Source organism: Lithobates pipiens, unplaced genomic scaffold (assembly GCF_037356315.1).
Source record: "Lithobates pipiens isolate NorthernLeopardFrog02 unplaced genomic scaffold, aLitPip1_a1.2 Scaffold_27, whole genome shotgun sequence".
Lineage (NCBI taxonomy): Eukaryota > Metazoa > Chordata > Amphibia > Anura > Ranidae > Lithobates > Lithobates pipiens.
Genome location: NW_027507788.1, coordinates 18,261,099 through 18,280,372, shown reverse-complemented (window position 1 = coordinate 18,280,372; position 19,274 = coordinate 18,261,099). Strand labels below are relative to the sequence as shown.

General features: G+C 44.6%; 1 protein-coding gene across 1 annotated transcript in view; it reads right to left on the bottom strand.

Annotated features, from left to right (window-relative positions):
- Nucleotides 1–19,274, bottom strand: part of LOC143933374 (B-cell receptor CD22-like) — a 131,132-nt gene that overhangs the window by 85,963 nt on the left and 25,895 nt on the right. The window contains exons 8-12 of the mRNA XM_077456242.1: nt 17,919–18,194; nt 15,644–15,919; nt 7,200–7,296; nt 2,734–2,803; nt 1,225–1,366 (exon numbers count right to left, since the gene is read on the bottom strand). Coding sequence (XP_077312368.1) covers nt 1,225–1,366; nt 2,734–2,803; nt 7,200–7,296; nt 15,644–15,919; nt 17,919–18,194 — 861 coding nt within the window. The remainder of the gene's footprint in view (nt 1–1,224; nt 1,367–2,733; nt 2,804–7,199; nt 7,297–15,643; nt 15,920–17,918; nt 18,195–19,274) is intronic.

Here is a 19,274-nt window from a genome sequence, read left to right as displayed (position 1 = left end):
GCACGGTGAGGCTCCATTTGATGGGCACTGTGAGGCTCCATTTGATGGGCACAGTGAGGCTCCATTTGATGGGCACAGTGAGGCTCCATTTGATGGGCACAGTGAGGCTCCATTTGATGGGCACAGTGAGGCTGCAATTGATGGACACAGTTTTATCTAACACTAATGATAAATAATCACTTGATAAATGGCTATTTACAGTCCTGTGTTACTACCTGTTTAATTTTTCAGTTTGTTTGCACCTCCCCCCCCCCCCCCCCCTAAAATGAAAATAAAATGTTGAGCAGCAGCCTCCACTGCAGATGGCATAGGATCGCTTCAGCTCCTAAATTAAAATCTCTGTAAATAGACATGAAATATTAACAAAGTGTGTACTTGGCTCAATTGCTTATTGTACATTGTGTGTGCATTCTAGTGGAGGACCTCACCATTGGAACCCCTGAACTTGATTTAACTGGCCATTCATTGGGTGTACTATAAATACTCTATATTGTGGGAAGTAGCTAGAGCCCAATACTAAAGTGCAGATGGACAAGTGAAGGTGAAAAGAGGAAGTGTGTGAAGAGAGAAAAAAGATCAGAGACGAAAAAGAAAAATGGAGAAAAAAAAGGGAAAAAGAAAGAAAGAAGGAAAAAGAAAAAGGAAAAAGAGTGGTATTATCCACGAAACGCGTCGGGCTTTTAGGATGCATTCATGCCTACTGATAGCTATAGGAACCTACTTAGACTCATTATTTACAACCAAATGATTATACTGTGCTTCTTACCATTGATTACACTGCATAGTGCCGTTTAGATGACGTGTACATATATAAATCTGCAATAATTCATTTTATCCATATTAAATCTCTTGTCACCTTTTATATGCCGTCCCTTTGATATGCCTATGTAATGTATTCATGAGATCAACACCATGTATGTGTGTGTACATATTAAACCTTTTCTACTATGGGCATCATTGTTATGTACTGTCAGACTCAATATGCCAATTAAATATACTTTCTAATTATCTCACCCCCACAAATCAATAGCCTCATTCAAAGTCCCACCTTCCTTTTTCTCCAACATGATTTAAGAACTAGAGCCGGGAGATCTCACCGCTGGATCATCTGAGGAGCCAGTATCTGATGTAGCCCACCAAACTTTACCCATAACTAAAATAATCCCTCCTGAATGAAATGACCCTTTAAAACAAATTTCTGAACGCAATCCATAAACACGCTTCATGAATGTCCCAGTGAGGCGTATTCCACCTCGGGGTCACGCTCCCGTTCTTTGTCCCTTTCATTTAAATGAGCAATGATGGAGTAGGAGGTTCCATCCTTGGGGTCTTCATGGGCTCTTTCCGATGAGGCAATGTTCTCATACTAAAAAAAGAAGTAGGGAATACATATAAATACATTGCACTGAATGTCACACATTTCAGATTTGCTATGATGAAGGGACATCCAGAAATGGTCATTTTGACTAAGTAGGACCCTAACAATCTTTTTATTGGCTGAAGAGGATCACCGCAGGACCAGGAAGAATCAGGAGTGAACAGTGGCGACGTGTCCGTAAGGGCGCACAGGCATCGCCCCCCTCTCTCCAGCCACCCCTTCTATCGCCAATAGATAGATTCATACATTGCATTAATCTATCTATGGCTGCCACTGTCACCCCCTGTTCAGGCGCCCGGCCCCTTTTCGGGCGCCGGGCGCCTGAATTACAGAGGTGGGGGTGTTTTTGAAGCACCTGATTAGAGCCATAGGCTCTAATAGGTATCCAAAAAGGTGAACACAGCAGAGTCACAGCATGGCGCTCGCAGGTCACTCTGCTGTGTTAGAAAAGCCAATTACTATTCGCTTTCCTAACACTAAACTGCCTCTCCGACAATCAGGTGCTCCGATCTGTTACCTGTCACCTGATTTGCTGAAATGACAGGTGCTGTGATTGGCGTCCAATCATAGCAGAAGACAGGAAGAGAGGACAGGAGAAGACATCAAAGAGCTGTCCCATCACCACCGAGACAGGGTAAGTACAAATGCCAGGGGTTGTTTACTATGTTAATAGTTGGTTTTATGCCTAGGTGCCTTAGTAAGCAAATACAGTGATGGCTGGTGCTCAATATTTTGAGAGGGGCAAGCAAACAAACCTGCTACCATCACTCGCACTAACGCCCCCCCTCCTCGCAAAAGATGGACAGGAAGGCGGTGATCAGTAGCCTTACCTTAGAATTCCGATGATGAGGTGGTGCTGGATCCAGGGTAGGGCTCCTGGAAGTTTAAAGATGCTGTTACTGCCCATCCGTCCCTCCATCTGTTTCTCCTCCTCGCTCCAGCTTACCGAGGAAAAAGCTGGGGGCTGTTGCTCCTCCTCTCGGCTGAACAGGAAGTGGGTCCTGAGACCTGATTGGCCTGGAGTCCTAAGTCTCACAACCCGCTTCCTGATTGGCCAGGAGGAGAAGCAGGGAGAATATTATTTTTGCTAATGTCAAACAAATGGGTGGACTCAGGGCGCAGTGCTCTGCGCCCCGAGCCCACCCTTTTTGAAGCCAATTAGAGCCTCAGGCTCTGATCATGTTCTTCTTCTTCTTCAAAAAAAACCCCATTGAAATCCATGCGTCCGGTGCCCCGCATGTAGATTAGAGGCCGGGCGCATGGATTAGAAGGGTGGTGCCCATGCGCCCCTAATGGAGCGGCCCGCCACTGGTCAAATATATAATACTAGTACAGCAGTTAATGCTTTTTGTTACCTTCTTCAAAACCAAAGATGAAGACTCGCTTTTGTCATCAACCATTCTTCTACAGAGTGCATTCCTGATGCTGGGTAAAAAAAAAATAAGTAAACCCACAAAAAAATTATGAAAATAGTAATTATTTACATCATCAATGTGCTTTTAATATGTGATATCCTAATTTTAGTTTATTCAAGCTTATGTAGAAACATTGGCTTATGCCGCGTACACACGATCGGAATTCTGGCCAGAACAAGACCGATGAGAGCTTTTCAGCGGAAAATGCGACCGTGTGTGTGCTCCATCGGAATTTAGCTGGCTGAATTTCCACCAGCCAAAAATTGATAGCATGTTCCAGGCGGAAAAACTTTCTATTGGAAATTCCGATCGTGCGTATGCAATTCTGACACGCCAAAACTCACGCTTTCTCAGATTCAACTACAAGACGGAAGCTATTGGCTACTGGCTATTGAACTTTCTTTTTCTAGTCCCGACCTATGTGTTGTACGTCACCGCCATTCTAAATGATCGGAATTTGGCGTGACTGTGTGTAGGCAAGACAGCGTCGGGAAAACCATCAGAGCTTTTTCCAACAAGAATTCCGATTGTGTGTACGCGGCATTAGGGTTGTGCTTTCCCTGGTTCCTCCCTTTTCCTGAATCAAGATGCTACGGTAATTTTATTTTGAACTCAAACTTTTCCATTTTTATTGGACACCTCATTTTATACCAAGTGACATCATCACTGGGTCTCTGTGTCCTTCTTTCAAGTGCACTGTGGTGCCATTCATTCTTAATGGCACCAAAATGCACCTTGCTAATGGTCATACCTTGTAGTGCATTAAAATGCATGATCAGCATACAGCATAAAAAAAAAAAGTGCTTGATAGACATGTGCAATTTGTCTTGTTCCAAATTAGTTATTTTTTAACAAATTTTGACAAATTTGTTAATACCGAAACATCTGAATTAAGGAAAACCCGTTTAACTAATTTTTCCAAACATTCGTAAATTCAAAAATGAGTAAATTCAGAAATTCAGACATTCGGAATGTGAAAAATCCAAAAACCAGAAAATTTTAAAATCTGAAATAACATCCAAAAAACAGAAATTTTTTAAATCTGAAATAACGAACTATTAAATTATAGAATTTTTCTTTCAAACGTAACGAATAGGAATTTATCTATAGTTACGAATTATCCAAAATAAGAAATGCTGTATCTAAACGAATGGAACGTAACAAATTAATAATAATAAAAATTATTAAATACTTTTTATTATTATTATTATTTATTATTAATTTGTTCCGTTCCATCTTTGTGGATGCGGCATTCGTTATTTCCGATAATTCGTAACTTCAGATAAATTCATATTCCTTACTTTAACTAACAGCCAAATTTGAAAGGAAATTCCAATACCTATAATTTAATAGTTAGTTATTATTCATTCGTTAGTTATTATTTAGAATTTCCATTCTTTCAAGTTATTGGATTTTCTTTCCGATTTTTCGAATTTCCGAATTTACAAATTCTTGAATTTTCAAATTTAGAAATTTTTGAATTGACGAATTTACAAACTTATGAGCTTATAAAATGATGCATTTAGAAATTTTTTAATTTCTGAATTTCAAAATGTTTGAATTTATGAATTTTTGATTTACGAATTGCGATCATAACAAATGACCCGAAAAACGAAAAAAAACAAACAAACAAAAACGATTGAAGCGAAAAAGAACACATTTTTCAGCAGCGCACATGTCTAGTGCATTAACATCTTTGGTGCAATTGTATCATCATCTTAATGCATGTGAAATGTCCATACACACATGTACACTGTTGCATGTGCCATTAGTGTGCACCCAGGCTAAAGGAAGTTCTTTGTGTGAGAAAATGCCATATTTTTGGATGAAATCTTGAATGCTGTCTGTACCACCATAGAGGTGACCTCTCTTTCTGTTCTGTCTGATATGCCTGACATGGGTAGGAAGTGATGGTCAATTTTACTAATGGGGATACAAGGGTATGGGCAGCAATAATGCCTATCTAGACCTTCCTAGCCCATCTAGAAAATTTTCCATTTGATGCTGTCTGTGTCCCAACAATGGAATTTTCCCTCACTTCCTGTTGTGTATAATACCCATTAAATGTATAGAAAGTGGGGGATTGTCCTGCACCTCCTGTTGTGTCTTATACCCAAATGTTCAATACCCATAAATTATACAGGAAGAGAGATATTCCCTTTCTCTTTCTGGTGTATCTGCTGCTTGTGAGGGGGGTTTTCCTTCACTTCTTGTTGTGCTTGATACCCATGAAATAGACAGGAAGTGATGGGATTTCCTTCACTTCCTTCTGTGCCTGAGTGATACCCATCAAATAGACCTGGGAAGTAGGGGGATTTTCCTTCACTTCCTGTTGTGCATGATATCCATCAAATAGACAGGAAGTGGTGGGATTTTCCTTCACTTCCAGTTGTGCCTGATACCCATCAAATAGACAGGAAGTGGAGGGATTTTCCTTCACTTCCTGTTACCCATCAAATAGACGGGAAGTGATGAGATTTTCCTTCACCTCCAGTTGTGCCTGATACCCATCAAATAGACAGAAAGTGGGGGGATTTTCATTCACTTCCTGTTGTGCCTGGTACCTATCAAATAGAAAGGAAGTGGGAGGAATGTTCCTGCACTTCCTATTGTGCCTGATACTCATCAAATAGACAGAAAGTGGGGGGGATTTTCCTTATCTTCCTGTTATGCCTGGTACCCATCAAATAGTCCGGGAGTAAGGTGGATTTTCCTTCACTTCCTATTGTGCCTGATAACCATCAAATAGACAGGAAGTGGGGGGGATTTTCCTTCACTTTCTGTTGTGCCTGGTACCCATCAAATAGACAGGAAGTGGGGGGGGGATTTTCCTTATCTTCCTGTTGTGCCTGGTACCCATCAAATAGTCCGGGAGTAAGGGGGATTTTCCTTCACTTCCTGTTGTGTCTGGCACCCATCAAATAGACAGGATGTAGGGGGATTTTAATTTACTTCCTGTTGTGCCTGGTACCCATCAAATAGACAGGAAGTGGGGGGATTTTCCTTCACTTTCTGTCGTGCCTGGTACCCATCAAATAGACAGGAAGTGGGGGGATTTTGCTTATCTTCCTGTTGTGCCTGGTACCCATCAAATAGTCCGGGAGTAAGGGGGATTTTCCTTCACTTCCTGTTGTGTCTGACACCCATCAAATAGACAGGATGTAGGGGGATTTTCCTTTACTTCCAGTTGTGCCTGGTACCCATCAAATAATTCGGGAGTGAGGCGGATTTACCTTTGCTTCGTGTTGTGTCAGATAACCATCAAATAGACAGGAAGTAGGGGGATTTTCCTTCACTTCCTGTTGTGCCTGATACCCATAAAATAGACAGGAAGTGGGGGGATTTTCCTTCACTTCCAGTGGTGCCTGATTCCCATCAAATAGACCGGGAGTGAGGGGGATTTTTCTTCACTTCTTGTTGTGTCTGACACCTATCAAATATACAGGAATTGGTGGGATTTTCCTTTACTTCCTGTTGTGCCTGGTACCCATCAAATAGACAGGAAGTGGGAGGAATTTTCCTGCACTTCCCATTGTGCTTGATACCCACCAAATAGAGAGGAAGTGGGAGCATTTTCCCTTACTTCCTCTTCTGCCTAATTCCCTTAAAAAAGCAAGCGTGATATTTTTCACTTCTGGTTGTGTGTGATGCCTCTCAAACAGACAGAACAGAACTTCCTGTTCTCTCTGACCTCTATCCAATAGACAAAAAGTGAGGAGTTTTCCCATAGAACTCTAGTAGGTGAACTCTGGACAAACATTAAAGTGATATAAAAGTTGCTTTAAAAAAAATGTAAATAACAAAAAGTGGTTTTGCACAGAGAAGCCCAGATCCTCCTCTTTTCTTGTGCCCTGCCGGTGCTCCTGGCCTCTCCCTCTTGCCACCACAGCAAGCAGCTTGCTATGGGGGCACCCAAGCCAAGCCACTGTTTTGTGTGTCCATTCAGACACAGAGCCGCGGCCCCACCCATTCTCACTTCTCATTGACTCACCGATTTTGATTGACAGCAATGGGAGCCAATGGCTGTCTCAGTCAATCAGGAGGGAGAGTCCCAGACAGCTGAGGCTCTCATGCAGCATCACTGGATTGAGATGGGGCTCATGTAAGTATTAGGGGGGCTGCTGCACACAAATACAAGGTATTTTATTTTAATGTATAGAATGCATTAAGATAAAAAACCGTCTGCCTTTAGAACTACTTTAAGTCCAGGACTTATGTTTTTATCAAATAGTACCCTCCTTTAATGACCTAAAGTCCCCAGGAGGCAGCTAGAATTTTCCTTTCCAGCCAATCAGGAAATAGTAGGTAGATCGGCTTGGGCATATGTTATATATTCCTCTGGTTTACTGATCATTTTGAGCTTTGGATAGTCCGATTGTGTCATGTGGGTTCCTCTCACAGCTTACCGTACTCTGAATCGAACAATCAGAATGATGAGCATTATTAGGCTGATGAAGGAAAAGGCCCAGAGGGATGCAAACTTTCCTGTAGTAGCCGGACTGTCTGCAAGACAAAAGGTCTGCTTATTACCGAGTCTTCCACTGCCTTGAAAAAAATAAAAAACACTTATTAAAAGCTTATAAAAGGAAAAACAATAGGAGAATTAAAAATATATATATTTTTGTGTAGTCTGGCTTCTGGCCTCCTTATATGGCCTCTTTTGATGTTACTGGGCCTCACTGATGCCTCCTGGCAAACCAGAATTCCCCTAATCCTGCAAACAATGAATGCCTACACAGAGCTGAAATCCATTCTCATTGGATTTGTGGCTCTCAGCATTTCCAGGAGGGTTTGAAGGGCTCACAAGGCTTTAAAGCCCTCAGAGATATGGCTCCTGGCACCAGAGTCACCTTCTACAAATGCATTCTCAATATGTTCCACTAGAGGGCAAATAGTAGAGCTGTTCGCTGTGCTCTTCGCTCTCTCACGCTATTTTCCTTTTTGGCTATTCTTGTTTTTTTTTCAGCTGGCCATCCTATTTGTCCTCAAACCATGAGTCCCTCACCATTTATACAAAAGACCCTCAAATTCAAAGGTTGGAGACCATCATGATGGCAACTTTCAGGAAAAGAGTGCCTTCCTTTGAGGATTGCTTTGAATTATTTTTTCAAAAAAGGTTGTGGTGCCCGGATCTACCGCACTCTTAGTATACAACTATTTAGATAAATATTTTAGTAATTAATTCAACCGTTCACCATGTAGTATCAACAACATGGCACAGTCCTTGCGACCACAAGAACTGCATATAAGAAAAAACTAAAGGACAAGGCCTTCCAAAGGGGTCGCAGTAACTGAACACTACCGTTGAATTTAATTACATTTTATTTAGAAGAAAACACACCATAATATTGGTGCTGAAATCCATTCTCATTGGATTTGTGGCTCTCAGCATTTCCAGGAGGGTTTGAAGGGCTCACAAGGCTTTAAAGCCCTCAGAGATATGGCTCCTGGCACCAGAGTCACCTTCTACAAATGCATTCTCAATATGTTCCACTAGAGGGCAAATAGTAGAGCTGTTCACTGTGCTCTTCGCTCTCTGATGCTATTTTCCTTTTCGGCTATCCTTGTTTTTTTTCAGCTGGTCATCCTATTTGTCCTCAAACCATGAGTCCGTCACCATTTATACAAAAGACCCTCAAATTCAAAGGAGGGAGACCATCATGATGGTAAATTTCAGGAAAAGAGCGCCTTCCTTTGAGGATTGCTTTGAATTCTTTTCAAAAAAGGTTGTGGTGCCCGGATCTCCGCTCTATTAGTATACAACTATTTAGATAATTAATATAGTAATTACTTCAACCTTTTTCACCATGTAGTGTCAACAACATGGCGCAGTCCTTGCGACCACAAAAACTACATATAAGAAAAAAAGAAAAGGCAAGGCCTTCCACAGTAACAGAACACTACCGTTGAATTTAATTAAATTTTATTTAGAAAAAAACACACCATAATATCAAATATGACAAAATACCAAAAAATAGCAGTCTGAGTGTAACCTTCCAAAACATTAAAAAAGATAACGTTGTCATTTAACCACTTAAGGAGCAGGCCTCTTTTTTAGATGTGTTGTTTACGAGTTGTGTTTTCTAACACCCTAGAGAATAAAATGGCAGTCATTGCAATAGGCCGCGTACACACGGGCGGACTGTTCGCCCAACCTTGTCCGCTGAACAGTGTTTGGGCGGACAGTCCGCTCGTGTGTGGGCTTTCAGCGGACAGTTTCAGCGGACAGTTGGACGGACAAAGTCTTTCGGAAATTCCGAAAAACTGTCCGCTGAAACTGTGTTTGAGCGAACAGTCCGCCCGTGTGTGGGCCTGTCCGCTGTACTTTCGAAATGAGCGGACTGTTCCCGCTCGGAAAGTCCGCCCATTTCGAGCGCGTGTACAGGTAGGCGGGGCCCGCGAAGGAGACGTCGCGGGCTCCGCCGCCTGGAATGGGCTTAAAGGGGAACCCCAACGCCGAAAAAAATCGGCGTGGGGGTTCCCCCCAAGTCCACACCAGACCCTTGTCCGAGCACGCTACCCGGCCGGCCAGGAAAGGGGGGCGAGCGAGCGCGCCCCCCCTCCTGAGCCGTACCAGGCCGCGTGCCCTCAACATGGGGGGTGCCTTGGGGAAGGGGGGGCCGCGCGGCCCCCCCACCCCAAAGCACCTTGTCCCCATGTTGATGAGGACAAGGGCCTCTTCCCGACAACCCTGGCCGTTGGTTGTCGGGGTCTGCGGGCGGGGGGCTTATCGGAATCCGGGAGCCCCCTTTAAGGGGGCCCCCGGATACCGGCCCCCCACCCTATGTGAATGAGTATGGGGTACAATGTACCCCTACCCATTCACCTGTGAAATAAAGTACAAATAAAAACACAACACAGGGGGAAAAAATATTTTATTGCACAGCCGGGGGTCTTCCGTCTTCGGGGGTCTTCTCGCCGGACTCCTCCGCTATGTGTGTGTAGCTCTTTTGCCAGCGGAGGAGTCCGGCTTTCTTCCTCCCCGCCGCCGGCCTCTTCTCCCGACTTCGGGGGTCTTGTCCCCCTCTTCGGTTCTTCTGCCGGGCCACCGCGCCTGGTCCGGTGGCCCGGTCTTCTGTCGCCGTCTTCCGTTCTTCTGTCGCCGCCTTCGGTTCTTCTGCCGGGCCACCGCGCCTTCTTGTAGCTCTTTTACAGGCGGTGGCCCGGTCTTCTGTCGCCGTCGCCGCCTTCCGTTCGTGTTCTTCTTCTTGTTCTTCTTGTTCTTCTCCTGGAGATGTTGACTCGACGAGCTCTCCGGCCGGAATGCCGGGGACGCGCTGTGCGGTCACTTATATAGTGACAATGGGGCGGGGTCACATGGTATATGTCACATGGGTTGGTCACATGGGTTGATGTCACATGGGGACTATGACATCGTAAGGGGGCGGGGTCACCATGTGACATCAACCCATGTGACATATACCATGTGACCCCGCCCCATTGTCACTATATAAGTCACAGCGCAGGGCGGCTCTGGCATTCCGGCCGGAGGGAGCGACGTGTCAACATCGCCTGGAGAAGAACAAGAAGAACAAGAAGAAGAACACGAACGGAAGGCGGCGACGGCGACAGAAGACCGGGCCACCGCCTGTAAAAGAGCTACAAGAAGGCGCGGTGGCCCGGCAGAAGAACCGAAGGCGGCGACAGAAGAACGGAAGACGGCGACAGAAGACCGGGCCACCGGACCAGGCGCGGTGGCCCGGCAGAAGAACCGAAGAGGGGGACAAGACCCCCGAAGTCGGGAGAAGAGGCCGGCGGCGGGGAGGAAGAAAGCCGGACTCCTCCGCTGGCAAAAGAGCTACACACACATAGCGGAGGAGTCCGGCGAGAAGACCCCCGAAGACGGAAGACCCCCGGCTGTGCAATAAAATATTTTTTCCCCCTGTGTTGTGTTTTTATTTGTACTTTATTTCACAGGTGAATGGGTAGGGGTACATTGTACCCCATACTCATTCACATAGGGTGGGGGGCCGGTATCCGGGGGCCCCCTTCTTAAAGGGGGCTCCCGGATTCCGATAAGCCCCCCGCCCGCAGACCCCGACAACCAACGGCCAGGGTTGTCGGGAAGAGGCCCTTGTCCTCATCAACATGGGGACAAGGTGCTTTGGGGTGGGGGGGCCGCGCGGCCCCCCCTTCCCCAAGGCACCCCCCATGTTGAGGGCACGCGGCCTGGTACGGCTCAGGAGGGGGGGCGCGCTCGCTCGCCCCCCTTTCCTGGCCGGCCGGGTAGCGTGCTCGGACAAGGGTCTGGTGTGGACTTTGGGGGAACCCCCACGCCGATTTTTTTCGGCGTTGGGGTTCCCCTTTAAGCCCATTCCAGGCGGCGGAGCCCGCGACGTCTCCTTCGCGGGCCCCGCCTACCTGTACACGCGCTCGAAATGGGCGGACTTGCCTCCGCCTTACGTGGGCGAGTCCGTTCATTTCAAAAGTTGAGCGAACTGTTTGCCCAACCTTGTTCGTCAAACAGTCCGCTCGTGTGTGGGCAAGTCCGCTCATGCAAATTTTGAGCGGACTGTTTGATGAAACTGTTTGCCGAACAAGGTTGGGCGAACAGTCCGCCCGTGTGTACGCGGCCATACTTTCTGTCACACCGTATTTGTGCAGCGGTCTTGCAAGCACACTTTTTTTTTTTAAAAATCTATTTTTTTTAAATAAAAAAATAAGACAACTGTAAATTTAGTCCAATTTTTTTATATTGTGAAAGATAATGTTACATCGAGTAAATTGATACCCAACACGTCACACTTCAAAATTGCGCCCACTCATGGAATGGTGACAAACTTTTACCCTTATAAATCCCCATATGCAACATTTCAAAAATTCTACAGGTTGCATGTTTTAAGTTACTGAGGAGGTCTAGGGCTAGAATTATTGCTCTCACTCTACCGATTGCGGCCATACCTCACATGTGTGGATTGAACACTGTTTTCATATGCGGGCGCTACTCATGTATGCGCTCGCTTCTACACGTAAGCTCGGCGGGACCGGGCACGTTTAAAGCGGAGGTCCACCCTAAAGTGGACCTTCCACTCATCGGAACCCTCCCCCCCTCCGGCGCCACAATTGGCACCTTTCAGGGGGGAGGGGGGTGTAGGTACCTGTACAGTACAGGTATTCTCCACCCACTTCCTGGATAGCTCTTTGCGGAAAGGGTCGTAGATTACGCCCCTTTCCGAAAGTCCCCTGCTGCCTGCTGGGAAACACACAGATCCCAGAGGCAGCGGGGACCGTCCTTATTGCGCAGCGCGACTCGCGCATGCGCAGTAGGGAACCGGGAAATGAAGCCGAAAGGCTCCACTTCCTGATTCCCATACCCAAGATGGCGGCGGCAGCACCCGAGAGACGATCGGGCGCGCTGGACAGGTAAGTGTCACTTCCGTCGCTCTGATCTTTGACCCCGCACTCTATTGGCACTGATATGGAGGCTTGGTTCCGTTCTATGGATATGGAGCCAAATGGCCTCAATTCTCAATGTAACTACACTTTTGGGTCCTTACACTAACGGTCCAATTGTAAGTATGGGCTTCCCCTTTTTTTCGCTCTCCCTTTTTGATGGTTTAGGGTATTTTTTAATGTTAGTAATCAATGACCTATATGCGTCACTTCCGGTATATACCCGGAAGTGCAGCGGAGTGGTCCAATGGAGGAGGTGACTTGGGCCACAATTCACTATAAAACTGAGGCATTATGGCGTGTCACCCACACCCCAGGACGACGTGATCTTTTCACGAAACGCGTTGGGTGGCGTGACACGCTTTTGGCCTCAACAGAACTACAGCAGAACAGGACATTGTTTGGAGTTCGCGATCGGCCAACGCTTTTCCATTGATGATATGCCCTGTGTTTATTTACTCCTGTAAGTGCACTTCTTTTTATGTTTACTTTTAATAAATGGTTTTACACTATTTGGAGTGTTCTTCCTTCCTATGGTGGACCATTTGCCTCTCTGTTGGAACACATTCGAGTCCTGCTCCAAGGGATTTCTGTCTTGGATGACTCAAGATTGACGCATACCCTGACCTGATTTTAAGACAAGCGCTCCTTACTGGGGCATCTGGTAAGGAGCCATTGTTATCCGTATGGTGGTGGTGCACCTCAATTTGCTTCGCGTCAACATATGTCTTAGAGATTGGACAGTCACCTTGGACACGTGGTGTTTTTTCAGTTTATTCACAAGGACTTTATAATGTTGCCACATCAACCATCTATGTAATTCGTGTTTCTTGAAGGCTTCTTACTGTATGTCCTTTTTTTTGAGCACCAGCATCACTGAGATTCAGTGTTTACGATAATAGGGTTATGTTTATATCAATTGGTGACATTATACATACATTTATTTTTGCATGTAGTCAATGTATTTAATTTTGGTGTTTATGGTATTTTTCATGCAATATGGAGCACTCTTGTACTTCACTGTTGAGATATTTATATCCTAATATGAAATATTAGGGATTGCGCAGTTCTTTTTCTCTTTTTTCTATTTTTACACGTATATAGCATTTTTGGTATATATTTGAATTGCTGCATCACATATATTTTTGGTGTTTTTTCACTGTAGCGCAGATTTTCTTCCTTTTTCTTCACTATTTTAAAAGTCAGCAGCTGCAGTATTTGTAGCTGCTGGCTTTTAAAAAAAAAAAAAAAAAACGGCGGACTCCCGCTTTAATACATTTTTTTTTCTTATTTATTTTACCTTTTATTTTTTATTTTTACACTTTAAAAAAAAATAAAAATTGCAATTTTAGTTCTAAAAATCCCTTGTAATAGAAAAAAAAAGACCTCTTAAATATGAGATCTGGGGTAAAAAAGACATCAAAATGCAATAAAAAAAGAGAAAAAAAATTGTCATTTAAAAAAATGATTTAAAAAAAAAATGTCCCTTTAAGAGCTGTGGGTGGAAGTGACGTTTTGACGTCGCTTCCGCCCTGCAATGTCATGGAGATGGGTGGGGCCATCTTCCCCTCACTCGTCTCCATGCCTAGCAGGAAGAATAATCCGGTAAATCTGCTGCAGAGACCACTTTTATCTTGTAGCCGGCCGCCGGACAAACACGAGGATACCAGGGTTATGGCAGCTAGCTGCTGCCATAACAATGATATCCGTCCTCAAAGTAAGGACGTATATTGGTGTTCGGCGGTTGGCAAGTGGTTAAAAAGAGGAATCACGGCTGCACACACGTCCACACAATCATACATACACACAGCTCAAAGAATGAAAGAAAGTATTGAAGTATTGTTGATCAATATATTGCATATATCGTCTTCCTTTTTAACCACTTCCCGCACTGGCGCACGCCGATGTATGTCGGCAGAATGGCACGGACAGGCAAATGGGTGTACAGGTACGTCCCTTTAAATTTGCCACCGTTGCATCATGTGAGCGCCGCCGGCACGCACGCTGGTTGGGACCTCCGTGAGTCGGATCACAGGTCCCGTGGACTCGATCGCCGCAGGGATACCCACGATTGTCTCAAGGGGAGGAAGAATGGGTGGATGCTAAAGTAAACAAGCATCTCCCTGTTCTGCCTAGCAACAGTGACACTGATCTCTGCTCCCTGTGATTGGAGCAGAGATCAGTGATGTGTAAAACACAGCCATGCCCCCCACAGTTAGCAACACGCCCCTAGGACACACTTAACCCCTACACTGCTACCTAGTGCTTAACCCCTTCACTGCCAGTGTCATTTACACAGGAATCGGTGAATTTGTATAGCACTGATTGCTGTATAAATGACAATGGTCCCAAAAATGTGTCAAAAATGTCCAATGTGTCCGCCATAATGTTGCAGTCCTGATAAAAATCACTGATCGCCGTCATTACTAGTGAAAAAAATATATTAATAAAAATGCCATAAAACTATCCCCTATTTTGTAAATGCTATAACTTTTCCGCAAAGCAATCAACAATCGCTTATTGTAAATGTTTGTATTGCACCCTAAAGTCCCCCTGCAAGCACCATGCAAGCGAACCAAACCCTCCCCCTCTAAAGCCCCCCCCTACTCATCATTTTTTAAGTATACTTACCATTTTACATCTCTTCTAGATCAATGTTTCTCAACGTTTCTGTTTTTCAGTCAAGGCTCCCTTTTAAATTCTGCACAGTCACAAGGCACCCTATTCTAAAATGTAAAAACCTGAACTAAGTTTTACATATTGTAGAATCATCCACACACACGTAGGACAGCCAACATTAGAGGTGATTTATTCTTCCAAACAAATACACTTTTTCACACTGGTACTGACTAGTGTTCCAGAGTTTCTCTTCTCCCTCCGCTTCTTTCCTTCACTCAGCTAATGTGACCCCAGGGCTGCTAGAGAGGGGCAGGGGAGGGCAAGGAAGGATGATGCTGTGCAAGTGCCCGATGCCCTCCTTATCAACCAATGATGTCATTGGTTGTTAGGAAGCCGGTGGCTAGAAGGTTGTAACATGTACAATGAAAACCTGTAGCTTTCTGTAACTAAAAGTCAGCCTTCATCCACCCACTGGCTTGCAGACAACTTTGGGCATTTTTTAGCTATTTTGTCAAGGCATCCCTGAAGAAACCTCAGGAGTCCGTGGTTGAAAATGGCTGTTTGAGATGATCATATTCTTCTCCCTATTTTCTCAGTGGTGGGCACCCCTCAGAGGTGCAGCTTGTCAGGCTCACTTCATGAATACACTACGAGCTGCTTTTTTTAATTTAATTTAATTTATTTTGTTAACTAGGCGGTGGCCTGTATCATTAGAAAAAGTGCTTTCAGTTGGATGATAAGGTGCTTTCTCTGATATAACCATCTCCACTTATATATTGTTTGCAAATGACAGGTCTACTTTACTTGATGGCTTATAGAAAGTAGATCTTATACTTACAATGAATGTCCACATCAACCTCCGGTGACATTGTACGTCCTACAGAATTTTCAGCTTCACAGGAATATTTCCCAGCATCTTCTGCCTTTACAGATTCACTATTTTTTGTTATATTCTTTCCGTTCTTGTACCATATAATGTTGGTCACGTCTGGGTTGCTGCTGTTAACATCACATCGAAAGATGACCTTGTCCCCTTCAACAAATATGATCTTGTCTTCTTCAGCAAATGTTGTTCTATTTAGCTCTAGGACTACCCTTGGGTACTTGGGAGCATCTAACATAGGTAAAAAAATCTATTATTCAAAGGTAAAGAATAAATAAACCCAATATTTCCTATTTCTAATATGTGGCTGCTGTACCATGTAACCCAGAAACCTGCATAGTGTGCCGCTCAAGCTCTCTGGACGGTGTGCAAGTTCTAAATGTCCACAGCTGGGAGTGATGGTTCGAGAGGGAGCTCGTCCCAATTCCTGTAATAACTAGAGATAAAGAAAGTTCCTCCTGTAGCCGCACATCCATATCATTCCTGGGATGAATGTGTGAGTGGCAACCTCAGCCTGGACTCCAACAAGGCCACTCCTCAAACGCGTTTCACTCGAAGGCCTGAACCCCTGATCTCAGTACTAGATCCAGGCCTATGACTCAGAAAGTATTTGTCAGGGCTGGCTTAGCCCTTCCTTCTCTGGACTGGCTGCTCAGCTGTCGGCTAATTGCAAGCTCTCATCTCTCTCCACAGTTACCAGCTGTTCCTTATCCAGCTCGTCTGACCTGCCTACTTAAAGCTGTCCAGCTCACTTCATATCTGCCTTCGCCTTGGTCACATCACAAGAAACCATCTCCTACGGTTCTGCTTTAAGACTGGATTGCTGACATCCCTTCTGGCTTCTTATCCTGCATGCTGTTGCTCCACTTGGATCCCCGACTTCTGGCCTTTCTGATTACTCGATCTGGTTATTGTACTCTGGACTGGCTGACTACTCAATCCGGTTACTGGACTTTGGCTATGCTTTGAATACGTTTACTCTACTTACCTTTTTATTTTAATTAATAAACAAGTGGGATTTAATTGTACTTCTTTCTCGGTCTGATTCATGGTTTCTGACAGTATTAGAGCAATGGCCACAGCAGGACAACCAGGCAGCTTATTTTTAGTAGGAGTATTTGTATTTCTTACATGGCAGGTATTAACAGTAAAGGGTGTAGAAAGCAATATGTCAGTGCTGTGCATGTGCAGCCCCTCCATTTCTTAAAGTGTTTGTTCAGCTCGGGGGTTTGAGCTTGGAATGGCAAAAACTCAACTTTGACACAGAACATATTGGCTTCCCGGGTGGACTGGAGGTACCAGTTTACAAACAGAAGGTTTATATTGCACCCTAAAGTCCCACTGCAGGCACCATGCAAGCAATCCAAACCACCCCCCCCCCGCCCCCAAAGCCCCCCTACTTATCATTTTTTTTTTTGTATACTCTCCATTTTCCATCTCTTTTAGATCAGTGTTTCTCAATGTTTCTGTTTTTCAGTCAAGGCTCCCTGTTAAATTCTGCACAGTCACAAGGCACCCTGTTCAAAAATGTAAAAACCTAAACTAATAGTTTTACATATCGTAGAATCATCCACACACACGTAGGACAGCCAACATTAGAGGTGATTTATTCTTCCAAGCAAATACACTTTTGCACACTGGTACTGACTAGTGTTCCAGAGTTTCCCTTCTCCCTCAGCTTCTTTCCCTCACTCAGCTAATGTGACCCCAGGGCTGCTGGAGAGGGGCAGGGGAGGGCAAGGAAGGATGCTGTGCAAGTGCCCGATGCCCTCCTTATCAACTGATGATGTCATTGGTTGTAGGTTGTAATAGTGTACAATGAAAACCTGTAGCTTTCTGTAACTAAAAGTCAACCTTTATCCACCCACTGGCTTGTAGACAATTTTGGGCATTTTTTAGCTATTTTGTCAAGGCATCCCTGAAGAAACCTCAGGAGACCGTGGTTGAAAATGGCTGTTCGAGATGATCATATTCTTCTCCCTATTTTCTCAGTGGTGAGCACCCCTCAGAGGTGCAGCTTGTCGTGCTCACTTCATGATTACACTACGAGCTGCTTTTTTTAATCTTTTATTTTGTTAACTAGGTGGTGGCCTGTATCATTAAAAAAAAAAATAGTTTCAGTTGGACGATAAGGTGCTTTCTCTGATATAACCATCTCCGTTTATATATTGTTTGCTAATGACAGGTCTACTTTACTTGCTGGCTTATGGAAAGTAGATCTTTTACTTACAATGAATGTCCACATCAACCTCCGGTGACATTGTACGTCCTACAGAATTTTCAGCTTCACAGGTATATTTCCCAGCATCTTCTGCCTTTACAGATTCACTTAATTTTTTTATATTCTTTCCGTTCTTGTACCATATAATGTTGGTCACGTCTGGGTTGCTGCTGTTGACATCACATCGAAAGATGACCTTGTCCCCTTCAACAAATATGATCTTGTCTTCTTCAGCAAATGTTGTTCTATTTAGCTCTAGGACTACCCTTGGGTACTTGGGAGCATCTAACATAGGTAAAAAAATCTATTATTCAAAGGTAAAGAATAAATAAACCCAATATTTCCTATTCCTAATATGTGGCTGCTGTACCATGTAACCCAGAAACCTGCATAGTGTGCCGCTCAAGCTCTCTGGACGGTGTGCAAGTTCTAAATGTCCACAGCTGGGAGTGATGGTTCGAGAGGGAGCTCGTCCCAATTCCTGTAATAACTAGAGATAAAGAAAGTTCCTCCTGTAGCCGCACATCCATATCATTCCTGGGATGAATGTGTGAGTGGCAACCTCAGCCTGGACTCCAACAAGGCCACTCCTCAAACGCGTTTCACTCGAAGGCCTGAACTCCTGATCTCAGTACTAGATCCAGGCCTATGACTCAGAAAGTATTTGTCAGGGCTGGCTTAGCCCTTCCTTCTCTGGACTGGCTGCTCAGCTGTCGGCTAATTGCAAGCTCTCATCTCTCTCCACAGTTACCAGCTGTTCCTTATCCAGCTCGTCTGACCTGCCTACTTAAAGCTGTCCAGCTCACTTCATATCTGCCTTCGCCTTGGTCACATCACAAGAAACCATCTCCTACGGTTCTGCTTTAAGACTGGATTGCTGACATCCCTTCTGGCTTCTTATCCTGCATGCTGTTGCTCCACTTGGATCCCCGACTTCTGGCCTTTCTGATTACTCGATCTGGTTATTGTACTCTGGACTGGCTGACTACTCAATCCGGTTACTGGACTTTGGCTATGCTTTGAATACGTTTACTCTACTTACCTTTTTATTTTAATTAATAAACAAGTGGGATTTAATTGTACTTCTTTCTCGGTCTGATTCATGGTTTCTGACAGTATTAGAGCAATGGCCACAGCAGGACAACCAGGCAGCTTATTTTTAGTAGGAGTATTTGTATTTCTTACATGGCAGGTATTAACAGTAAAGGGTGTAGAAAGCAATATGTCAGTGCTGTGCATGTGCAGCCCCTCCATTTCTTAAAGTGTTTGTTCAGCTCGGGGGTTTGAGCTTGGAATGGCAAAAACTCAACTTTGACACAGAACATATTGGCTTCCCGGGTGGACTGGAGGTACCAGTTTACAAAC